This window comes from Ammospiza nelsoni, chromosome 7 (assembly GCF_027579445.1).
Source record: "Ammospiza nelsoni isolate bAmmNel1 chromosome 7, bAmmNel1.pri, whole genome shotgun sequence".
Taxonomy (NCBI): Eukaryota; Metazoa; Chordata; class Aves; order Passeriformes; family Passerellidae; genus Ammospiza; species Ammospiza nelsoni.
This window is the reverse complement of record NC_080639.1, coordinates 29,746,509-29,759,140: the sequence shown is the minus strand read 5'-3', so window position 1 is coordinate 29,759,140 and position 12,632 is coordinate 29,746,509. Positions and strand designations below refer to the sequence as shown.

Below are 12,632 nucleotides of genomic sequence, written 5' to 3'. Positions count from 1 at the left end.
GCATAGCTGATATTGTTACATCCAGTCAAGTTTTAAGGTGCCAACACCCATTCTTCCTCCCCAGACTTTGGTCTGTTTTCCTATCAGTCCTGTTTTGAAATTACCTGAATTACAAGGCACCATAATTGGAAATAGTAAAATTACTTCACAGTTTACATTTTCATTTCCCTTTAGGGAAGTAGTTTATGTGACATTTTAAGCTACATTATACATGACCTCAATTTATTAAAGCATCGAGTAGTATTACATCATGGTCATTCAGATCTCATGTAATTGCTTCCCATCTAAAGCAGTGCATGCAAGGTTAATGTCTGACTCACAAAACATGTTAGAACTTGAGCAGTGGACTTGTATCCAAAAATTTCTGAGTTGACATAGTGTCTGAGCCCTGATTTCATCTTATGAAGCTTTTCACTTCACCTCTTTAACCCATCTTCTTGATCTGTGTGAAAGAATCTAAAGGTTAATCGGTTCACCCTCTTGCTGAGGGCTTATATATTTATGTCATTAGTGATGATAATAATAATGAGTCTTTATACAGTGTCATATATCTCCAAACTTCTCATTTTCCTTCAGCATGCCACCAAAACCAGCCACACTTGCTGTTAAAGCTGTTGAAAATTCAGAATTCAAACAGGCAACCAGCAATGGGATTGCTAAAGAGCTGAAATCCAGCAGCACAGAACTCATGGTTGAAACCAAAGACAGGGTGCCAGCAAAGAAAGAATCCTTTTACATCACCAGAGAAGCCAAAGAAAGTAATCAAGGACAGCACCAAGAAATCAACACAGAACATAAAGAAGGAAAAAAGGGACCCCAGGTCTTGCAGAAAACTTCAAGCACCATCACACTACAATCTGTCAAACTGCAACCAGAACCAAAGGCAGAATCCCAGGCCCTTTCCATCAGACAGGGTGAAAACAGGAAAAGGGGTGTGCAGCTCCTGATGTCAGCTCAACAAACTCCACCTCCTACAGGGCACATCAGTCCCAGGACTAGAGAAGCAGAAAACAGGTCTGGAGCTCAGGGGGCTGTAATGGAGGAGAAGAGGGAGCCCCTGGGAATTCCCCCTCAGTTTGAGATCCATCCGCAGAGCCTGGAAGCATCAGAAGGCCAGGAGATAAAATTCAAGAGCAAAGGTAAAGGGATGAAAATTATTGGAGCCCCTGGGTTTAGTCAGAAAGGGATTCCCTTTCTATGTGGAGAAGTAGAAAACAATTCCTAGTTCTTTGAAAGTTGCTCTCCTCCTAAAGCTTTTTGGGAACAGATGCAGAATCCAATGCTGTTTCCCCAACACTTAGTGAAGTTTTCAAACCAAACGATGCCATGGTGTCCATCTCCTCTCTCATCTGGGGTTTCCCCAGATGTAACCAATGCTGCTCCTTCTAGGAGATAGTTTTAGACCCTCTTATATGAGGGTACAAGAGTGAAAATGGGTGGTACGCTTTCCAGAACTGTAATTAGTGACACTCGCCTTGAGCCAAAAAAATCAGAGGATAAAATACAATCAGTCACTTCATGTCTCTAGGGGCATCTATTTTTATGTCTCATATTTGATCAGCATGATCTCAGAGCTTCCTAACAGCTGAAATGACAAAGTAAGAATTAAAAGAGAGGTTTAGAGTTTGCTCCACAGAATATGAATGGGTTTTAACCTCTGAGAAGAGTAATGATTGTTGCATTTTGCTGAATCTGGGTAGTAGATTTGGAACACTTCTCTTTTTTATTTAATTGCAATTTTAGAAAATAATCTGGAAGCATTTTCCTTTTTTTCTTTTTTAATAACATTTACACTTCAAAGTGTTCACATAAATGAGAAAGAAATTGGTTTTTTGTTTCTCTAGAGACAAAAAAAAATAAACATGCAACACCATGGTAATTTATTTCATTTCTTGATGAGTCTTGCCCCATGAGTCCAGATTATAATTTCCCTCACAAGCCTTGAGCATTTGGAGTGGAGAAAAGATTCCAAAGATCCTGGTACATTTTAAACAGTTTATTTTTCAGGTATATTACTAAAAACATGAATTGTTTTCTGTCAGAGTATCTCACACACTTCGCAAACTTTAACTAATCCATGACCCTGTTTGACAGGGAAATAGAGTCCCTATCACAGATAAACAGGGAACTCATCCAGTTTTTTATTGCAACCACTGGATGCCTTTTTGTATGGCTCTGGACCCAAAGCACAGACTCTTATATGCCAGGCAAGGTGTCTGCAGGGAAATCACAGTGGGACGTCCCTAATCCCTTTAATAGGTAATCTGAGAAACTCTGCTGAGAATCCTCTCTGCAGGGGGTGACCAGGGTTGCTTTCACTGCCCTTCTCCCTGCTCATGCAGCCTCACCTCAGGCAGGTCCAGGATTATATCAAGGTGACCTTTGAGTATCCCCAGGGCAGGGAATGTCCACAGCCTCTCTGGGCAACCTGTGCCAGTGCTGAGTAAAGAAGAGTTTGTGTTTGGCAAAAACTTTCTCTGTTTCGGTTTCATATCCATTTTGTCTGTGACTTTTAGAAGAACAGTTTTCAGCCAGAAGCTTTTTTCAGATATGGTTTTATATGTTACCAAGTATTTGTTATTTTAAGAGATGGACTAGCCGAGAAGTTTTAGAAGATCAGAAATGTCAACATTTCTGACAGCAGTTTTGTGTATTGCCCATTAAGGTTTATATAATTATGTATGTGTAAAGTGTACCTAATTTATACTAAAGTAAATAATACTAATTAAATATATACTAAGTAATGCTAATTACAAATACCTATTCATAAAAGTCCAAATGTCTGATTGTCCAGTTTCAGGGAAGCCAAAACCAGATGTGGAGTGGTTCAGAGAAGGCCAACTTATTAAAGCTGGAGAAGATGTCAAAATATATGAGGAAGATGGAGTTCATTGCCTATGGATAAAGAAAGCCAACTTGAGGGACAGTGGATCTTACAGCTGTACAGCTGCCAACCCCAAAGGCCAGACTTCCAGCAGCTGGTTGTTAACTGTCAGAAGTAAGTAAGTTCTTGTGAGCCCATCTGCACTTTGGAAACTGTGGCTGGAGTTTTTTAAGCTGTCAGAGGGTGGTCACTACATAATTTTGTTTGACTTCTCAGTGTAGGTTAATTCTGATTCCTATCTCTGTGTAAAGTAGTGTGCAATAGCTGGCAAGCCATCAGTTTCCCTTCTGACATATTGTGGGTTTTGTTGTTTGTATAGCTAAAACCATCTCAATACATGGTTTGTACACAGGGAGGCCTATTTTCTACTCAGATTTCCTGTTAATACTTGTATTTAACATAGGCCGTCAGTGGGTTTATTATTGTTGTTCTGCATTTAGTTTTTTTGAAGTTGCTTAGCATTTCTACACTTCAAATTTGAAATATTTTTTGAGTACCAGCCAATTCTGTGCAGTAAGGTGAATAAGAAGAAAGGGGCAGGAGTGAGAACTATGATTTGCTAAATTTAAGAACATGTCCCAGTGACAAATTATTTTAAGCTTGCAGGCAGTGTCCTACTGGTCTGCCTGAAATTTTTGTTCATTCTAGCAATTCCTGTCCTCAGCTGCAATGTTTTCATCTGATGTTAAATTTTGTTCTGGATCCATGTTCATGTTAATGCAATTTTTCTCCATTTACTGTGCCTGAAGTTCAGTCAGGATACCCAAGATAATTTCTTTCTGTCTCATGAGAGACCTTTAAACTGCATCCTTAAGTCACACTGTTTCTCACTGGGAGAAGACAAACAAGAGCAGAGAATTAATCATCCTCTTTTTTGTGCTGAGCTCTCTGCTAATAGGCTTCATACACTTCTAGTGATGGGCTGCAAATTACAGATTCTGGCATAGGAAATCACCACTTAAAGCAGAGCTTGAGGCCTGGCAATGCCTGCTCAGGCGATGAGAGAAGAATGCCTTCTTTATACCAGTCAAAATTATTTCTATCCCTCAATAAAACATTTCACCATGGTTAGCCCAGCCATTTTCATCTAAGCATACTTAGAAAAAGGCTCCAAGTGGTAAAGCTAACTTCATTAATTTCAGTTGAAGGAACTGTTTTCATTTTGTGCTTTAAGGGCCTAAAGTGGAAGAGGTTGCTCCGTGCTTTTCCAGTGTCTTGAAAGGATGCACTGTGAGCGAAGGGCAAGACTTTGTGCTGCAGTGCTGCGTGGGAGGGGTCCCTGTGCCCCACATCACATGGCTTCTCAATGGTAAGGAATCCCCTGCTCTGCAACACCTGCATGAACGCCCTGACACCCCAAAGCGCGCTCAATCGCCCACACAGCCCGCTGGGACGCCTGAGGCAAGGCCTTTACAGGAGCACCGAGTGCGCGGAAAAGGCGCCGTGAGCAGGGGCTGTGCTGCCGCAGTTCGGCGAAGTGACCAGCAGGGTGCGCTGGTGACACGGCTGTGCCAGGTGCGCTACCTGGGCTGTGTCACACGGACACCCCTGTGTCCGCTGGGTTACCTGGGCTGTGTCACACGGCTGTGCCGCTGCTGGTGACATCCCTGTGCCAGGTGACTTACCTGGGCTGTGTCACATGGCTGTGCTGCTGCTGGTGACAGCTGAGTTACCTGAGCTGTGTCACACAGCTGTGCCAGCTGAGTTACCTGGGCTGTGTCACACGGACACCCCTGTGCCAGCTGAGTTACCTGGGCTGTGTCACACAGCTGTGCCACTGCTGGTGACATCCCTGTGCCAGGTGCATTACCTGGGCTGTGTCACATGGACATCCCTCTGCCAGCTGAGTTACCTGGGCTGTGTCACACGGCTGTGCTGCTGCTGGGGACATCCCTGTGCCAGGTGAGTTACCTGGGCTGTGTCACACGGCCGTGCTGCTGCCCTGTGCTGAAGACTGTGCTGCCCCCCTGCTTTTGGCAGGAGCTTCTGCTCCAAGCGTAACAGGTTGGCATCATGTTCCCACAGAATCCTGCAGTTCTAAGCAAAGTATCACAGAATATTCTGAGGTGGAAGAGACCCACAAGGATCATCAAGTCCAACTCTTACATGAATGGCCCATACAGGGATCAAACTTGCAACCATGGCATTATTAGTACACAGAGCAGCTGAAAACAAAATGCATGATTCCAGTTGTACAATGCAAACAACCTTAAGGTGGATATAGGACAGCAAGTGATCATTTAAACATCAGTAATTTTTCAATACATGGGTTTATGCTTTTCAGTCTGAGTATTTAAGAGGTAGGGAGGAGACCAATGCCTGATTCCACCCCTCCATCAGCTGGGTAGGTCCTTGTTAGCAGCTGGTTCCCAATGGTGTTAGCAGCTCTGTTCCCAAGATCTTGAAATCAAAGCTCTTCTGCTTTCTTCTCAACTAGAATATGTTCCTTGACATTCCAACATTTGCCTAAAACTGACTAAAAAAAACAGTGAAATATTTTTTACTTTTATCAGACAATATAATCCCCTACCCCGCACTGATTACACAGCTGAATAGTCAAGTTTCCTTAACTGCCTCCTAATATCAGAGCTAGACCCAAAAATCAGTGTTTTGCTTCGATTCCAAATTATTTCAGTGATCCAGGCACTATGTGCTTTGGCTAAGTACTCCGTCCATTAAAAGCCATATCTGAAAAACACTAGAAAAATTTATTCAGCTTAACTCTTGATCACCTCTTTTACTCCTGAAGTGCAATTGATTTTTTTTTCAGACTCTCCCAGGCTATCTATCTTTGAGTGTGTGTGTGTGTGGTTATTTTAAAATTAATTATTTGCACATGATCACTGTTTTCCTTTAGCTATTCAGAGTAAATGGGCTAACTGAGAAAGGTGGCAGGGCAAATGAGCCATGACCTTGAGATTGGTATGTTCCCACAGCCTGGGCTGTTCCCCTTCCCAATAACTCCATGTCCAGAATAGAAAGGCCAGTGCTTTATTTACAACACAAAACATTTGAGTAAAGGTTCTGACACTCTCCCATTGGACATCATTTGTTTCTCTGTCTGAAGGCCATGCTGAAGTTCCTCCTTTGCAGATGTGAGCAGAATCTCCGGCAGTTTTGCAAGACTAAGAATTGTCTTGCAGCTCAGGAGCAACTCTGAGTCAGTCATTTCATGTTCATATTCCAAGGTACCCTTGCTCTTAGTGTTCCCTTAGACATTGACTGATGTATTACATTCAGTTATCTTCACATGCAGAGCATCTTCCTGTCTCAGATCACTGACTGCAGGTTGATTTTCAAATGACTTACAGCTCATCAGGCACAGATATATGGTCTCCATTTGTGTAGCCATGTTCTAATCAGAACACTTTTGTCTCCTGAGAAACAAAGCCTAGACATAAATAACCCACATGTTCCTGTAATGCATTGTGCCCCTCTGCCTTTTTTAGGTCGTTTATTTTTTACTGACCTTTCTTCTTGCTGAATCCATATGTCTGTCCCTGTTCAGGTATAATCATGTTTACATTGCATCCAAGCTTCTAACTTCAGTTGGCTCAATATCACAATGTAGGTGGGTTTTTGTTTTTTAGTTAGCTGGATTTCAAACCATTAAAATTCTGTAAGTGAGAGTCAGTGCATTAACTCTGCTCTTAAATCAAAAGTCAGTGATGAGTCTTCGTAACAGAAGCACAAGAAACTCTCATAATAATAAAAATCAGACACATCATGTATTACTCTGAAGACACAAGCACACGACTTTCATTCCAGGCTGCTGAAATATATCACTATAGTTTAATGCTCTTCTGTCTTGCATGGGACTGTGAGACATAACTGTTTATATACCATTTTGATACAAACGTGAAAGGATTATAAACAGTTGTTTAATGTTGATAATTCCATGTACACTCCTAGGGTTATTATTTTACTTAAGGATCAAATTGGCTGTTGTGATATCCACTTGAATGCAAACATTTCCTTCCTGTCTACCACCTAGCTAGATACTACAAACTCCATATTTATATCCCTGATCAAATAAAGGAGAAAGTTGTAAAATATTACTCCAAGCAGACATAACAGTGCTTTTGGCAAAATGACATGGTGGAGTCTTTCATCAACTGGCCACATGAAGAAAACAGTATATTCACAGTATATAACTGGGGGCAGGCAGACCAATTCTGTTTTAAAAAAAGGTTTGTGAGCATCTGCTCTCCCTGTCTGCAATATAAAGCTTTTTATATTTTATATTTATATAACTGAACTCTATTAGGACAGAGGATAAAGCAACATGCTGTGAGCAACCCCACTACTGTTCAAAATACAGCACTTTTGCAGAACTCCATAGAAATAAAAATCACATGGAACAGGATGTGTAAAATTCACTAGAAAATATCAAATTCAAGTTGTCTTCCAAGCATGACAATGATAACAAACCAGAATTAATTTGAGCAGAATAGTGGAGAAAGAATGTATATCTTGGTGAAATAATGAATGCAAAGACCAAGTTATCAATCATAAGAAGCAGAACAGAAGGCTGCTTTGAGAAAAAAATAAGAAAAAAGAAAAAAAAATAAGGGAGGCAGCAGGACCTGCTCCCTTCCAGGCTGGCCATCCCTGGACACTGAGCAGGCTGCATGGTGTCCAGTCTGCCTTCCCCAATGTCCAGGGAATCCACACCACCTGAGAGCTGAAAGGAACTTGCAACAACTTGTACAATGTTACATCCAAGTACTACTTTAGATACCAAGACTATTTACCAGCTGTGACTGCGTACCAATTCAAAATATTTTCCAAGCATTAGACAGGTTGACCTCTCCTTCAGGTCAAGTGAGACAAAAAATAGATGATGTATACTCTGCATTGTCTGTAATTACTTCTCACCATCTGTAAGGATGAGTAGTTTTCCATATTCATGGAGAGTCCACAAATAAGAGCTACCTGACGGAGCTACGAGTTTCATCCAAGCTCTTACTCTTCTCTGCAAATCTACCATTAAACCTTTTTTCCCAGCTTTTTCAAGGTGGTTCTTTTCTCCTTTTGTTCTCCCTCTACGTTTCATTTAAGTTTCTTTCTGAATTTTCACTGATTTACTGGCAATTTCCCTGAAAGTGAAATTCCTGTGTTTTAGTTCTGCCCTTACCAAAGCCTTATAAATAACTTTTTAGGTGTGCTCTTGGTGACAATACTTCAGTGTGTAACTCCAATCTTTACTCCAATACTTTATCTTTTTAAAATACTTTCTAATTAACTTCTTTTTCAATTGCAGGAATAAGGAGTGTATGACTGTTTTAAGTAACTTTTTATTCATTTTGCTTTCTTTGTGGGTTTTCTTTCTCCTTAAGTTTAATTGAACCTCTTTCTGCTGAATTTAAGAACAATATGACCAGGACTTTAGCATAACAATTCTCAGTAGTGTTTGGTTTTAGGATAGCTTTGTGATTTGTCCAGAAAGCTTTTAATAAATGGGCCAGGGGAAAATTTCCTTTCTTCAGGCATAACATGCCAGCAGAAAGGTATTTTTTGTTATTGTTCCTGCTGCCAAGCTGTCCTCGAGATTTGACTGTTCTGCCTCTGGAGAAGGGAACATTTCACTACTGGGAGAGTTGTTTTTATTACATCAAAATATAAGTACTGTGGATGTGACCTAGAGTCTTGCTGCAGGTTATTCCTATGCTTGTGTTCTTTTTCTGTGGTCTAATGAAAAGACTGTTCTGTAAGTGAATTCACTATTTTTTGAATAATGCTAAAAACTAGCCAGTTTTGTTAGGAGCTGAAGTAAAAAAGACTCCTGGCAAAATGTGAGGACATGTTAAAGAGTCCACATTTTTCTTTTCCATGCAGAACACTTTCCCTATTAATCTCATTACTTACAATAGAAATATAAGGGCATTGTTCTGCTTTTCATGGTGGAGCTTTTATCCCAGGTGTGTTTCTGGTACAGCATCATAGCATCATTTGTCACCACTAACACCTTCAATGTCAGAATGCCAGGCAAGGACCCTGTCAGGTGAGACATTCTGTAGGTGAACTAGGAAGGCAGTCCAGTGCCCCTTGTCCTCTAACAGAAAGCTTTGTCTGCTTGGGCTTTAGCTCAGCCTGCGCGTATTTGAATGTAGTGCTATTACCACATGCAGAAACGCTGTGGTTTAGTGTAATAGTTCCAACAGTCTGAGTGTGACTGAGTGAAAATGAGCTCAGAGGAGCCAGTAATAAGAATAGATGACCTGTGACAAAGGTTTGAGAGATTTTATTCTAAAATTCTTCTGGGTAGTTGATCAAATATTCACCTCAACTTTTCATGCAATAGAAAATGTACTAACTTAACAGATGGTTATAAGCAAAGGATGAAGATCATCTACCACATTTTATAATGTATGCAGGTATTGGATGATGCTGATTTTGGCAAATGTTTGTATTTCAGAATGAAACTGTGTATGCATATAGATAGTGCACAGATAATAACTACCTTCTGAGTTGGCTTCCTTTGAACATCAGAGATGAGAGAAAAATCTGTCCCATCATTTCATTTATCCTGCTCATTGTGCAGAACTGGTTCATAAAACCCCCAGAGCTGTGTGCTTTAAAATTATTTTGGCAATGAAATAAATTTCAGTCTTTTTTGACCACAAACGCCCGAGCAACAGACATCTTCAGATCAGTCCTGCACAATTTCTCTGCTGTTTCATCCTCTTCTCTTAGATGACCATGATTTCTATTTCCAGCATGATGTTTATGCACAGGTATAAGGCTGGCTTAAGTATTGCATACACTGGGAAAGCAACCAAAGATGAGTCAGTACTGGAAACTATTTAATATTGGGAAAACAGATTGCAGAAGCATTTCAGAAAGTTAAGGCTGAGACTCATGACAGTTTCTGAAACAATAGCAAGACAACTTTAAGCCATCTATACTAATATTTAAGCATGTCAAACCAATTCAAGGAAGCAGTTTCTTAAAAGGAATTTCTTTAATAATCACATCACCATGGATGAGACTGCACCCTTCTGTTACTGGCCATACTGTAGTGTAGATTGACTGCTTCTGTAAATCAGCTTCTTGGTTCCATTTCAGCTTTTACTGTCTCTCTTGGAATGTTTCCACTACAAAATACCCCTTAGAGGACTTCAAGTGCTTCTCCATGCCCAACAGATTTTGCACATCTAGCTTTCTCTGCATTTTATCTAGTTTCAGGCAAATTACAAGATGTCTGAAGCAAACACACAGTTCTGGTCTTATCCACCTGAAAGAGAATCCAAAATGAACTTTTATCCTTTTGCTGCTACTCAAAGTAGCATGCAGTGAATCTGGTGGTGAGCTTTGCCTGACAACCATGTTGTGCTTTGTGCTTGGGATGCTGCTGGTTGTAGTCACTAGAGAGCAGTGGCTGTGCACAGAGTGGGATTTGGCTCTGCACTTCCATGGGCTGGCTGGTGTTAGGCATCCAGATTTCACTGAAAAATTGAAGTGCTTTTGAAATTTGTGGCTGATGTATTAAGTCAGTTCTTTTTCTTTCTGTCTGCAGACCAGCCAATTCAATATGCCCATTCCACTTTTGAAGATGGAGTTGCAAAACTGACTGTCCAAGATGCCCTACCAGAAGATGATGGAATTTATACCTGTCTGGCTGAAAACAACATAGGACAGGCATCTTGCAGTGCTCAGGTCACAGTCAAAGGTGAATATCTCAGACTATTGTAATTACTACAATCACACAATCTTTTTTAACAAAAATAACTTTGGATCTTTAACAGAGGTGGTTGTGAGTGGATTCTATGTTTTTCCAAGCTTTTGTCAGCTGGGTACCTCTTCTCCCCATTGCAGGTGTGTGCAACTTAAGTGCTTAAGTACTGTGTAAAGTAATAACCACGTTTCAGAAAAAAGTTATTAAAAGTGCTTTGACCTTCCCAAAGGCTTAGTGTACAGAGCAGTGAGGCTGTTCAGGAAAAGGTTTACCAGTGTAAGAAAGGACTGGGACAGCTGAAAGTAAAAAAATAACTGCAGTATCACCAGTATCACCCATCAGAGAATGTTACAGGGAGGAGGGAGATGCTTCTTCTTCCTCCTGAAAGGCAGAGCAGAGACCAATGCCAGGGACTGCAGCTGTGATAGCAAATGCCAATATTCTTGTTCTGTTACCAGGATTTATCAGATGTAATTCTGAGCAGACATCTATCAGCTAACTGATAGATAACTTTAAATAAGTGGAATTTTGGTAGTGAAAGTATCAGAAGAACATCGTAGTAAGTAATTGAGGTGACTTGTTGTCTCAGAAATCTGACAGAGTGCTGATTTGACAGAATTGATTTGTTCATGAAAGCCATAATTCTGTACTAGAATCTCAACAAACGCATTCTAAAACACCACAATTCAAAATGAAGACAAGAGATGACAGAATTCCATGGATAGTGAGGTAGTATCCATCAATATTATGGTCTTTATTCTTTCAATCTCACCTGGCATCAGTCTATTCAGGTGTTTTGTTTAATGGCCTGGAGATTGTCCCCTCCTGCCTCTCCAGTCCCTCTCCCTCAGACTCTCCCTCCCTCTACAATCAAGCCTGTATTTAGTATTTTTCACCTTCAAGTGATTTTTCCCCAAAGTTTGTCACTGCCTGTCCAACAGTGCTGAGGGATAGCTACCAAGGGAACTATTCCTTTTGTTTATGACTAAATGATACCTGCTGTAAATTTGTACATTTGGTTAGGTGGGAAAAGTACCCTGATCCCTGTGATCTCAAGTTTTGTCTTTGTTTACCAGTGTTCTGGGGTGTTTGTCTACAGCTCTTTAGTGTTATGCCTGCCCTATTCTGTATGACAAGGTTAAAATAAAAACAAAGTAATTCTGGTAAACCTATGAGTTAATTTCTTGATCACCAAATAGGAAATATAACCATCCCCTCTCCACCCTTCCCTCCTGAAAAATGGCATGAAGTAAGAAAGCATCAATGTAAAATAAACCTGAAACTAATCTGTTCTCAAAGTTATCAGTTATGATTTCTCTGAAGCATTTCATCTGCATTAGCTAAAGGCCAGTGAAGAGTGGTCCACCTCAACGGATCTGTTGTTGACCTGGGGTTTTCTGATCCATGACTGGGACTCAGGAACCAAAGGGACAGTCCCCTCTTACAGAGCATTTCTGAGTTATTTTAGGGCTGACAGGCAGTGCTAACTTGGGAGCCTTGCCCTGGGCTTGTGTGCTCTGCTGAGCTATTTCAGGCCATGGAGTCACTCTTGCACTGTGTTGGATTCCTCTTGCACTTTACACAGTCTGGGCTGGAAGGCTGCATTGCCACCCTCATGGGAATTGGTTTCTCTCATCTGCATCCTATTCTATTTTCTAGGAGTCATGGAATAGGGAGGGGGAAGAATAAGAGCAGAATTAAGAACATACATGACATGTATGTCAAACTACATGTTCAAAATTTTTACAGTTTTAGCTCTCCTATCTTCTTCTTCCCTAAAACTCACTATGTCCCTGTGAGGATTACAGTAATTTTCCCCAAAACTCAGATCAATGTGGATTTTTCTGCCAAAAACAGTACCAAATTTAAAATCTAATTTCCAAATCTCTTATCTGTTTGTGTATATTTTTCCATCAGAATCTCTATCAAAAGCTTCTTGGCATTAGAGTTCTCTGAGTCTCTGAATGCTGCTACTAAGGTTTCTCTAAATGCTCAGCCTGTGCAAACAGATTACAACAGAAAATGTATGTGCAGAAAGGGAGAAAACTTTAAAAATCCTCTCCTGACCAA

At 40.6% G+C, this 12,632-nt stretch overlaps 1 protein-coding gene across 1 annotated transcript in view; it reads left to right on the top strand.

Moving 5' to 3' along the window:
• MYLK (myosin light chain kinase) overlaps positions 1-12,632 on the top strand; it is a 195,367-nt gene that overhangs the window by 86,259 nt on the left and 96,476 nt on the right. The window contains exons 8-11 of the mRNA XM_059475797.1: positions 577-1,139; positions 2,795-2,998; positions 4,059-4,193; positions 10,404-10,556. Coding sequence (XP_059331780.1) covers positions 577-1,139; positions 2,795-2,998; positions 4,059-4,193; positions 10,404-10,556 — 1,055 coding nt within the window. The remainder of the gene's footprint in view (positions 1-576; positions 1,140-2,794; positions 2,999-4,058; positions 4,194-10,403; positions 10,557-12,632) is intronic.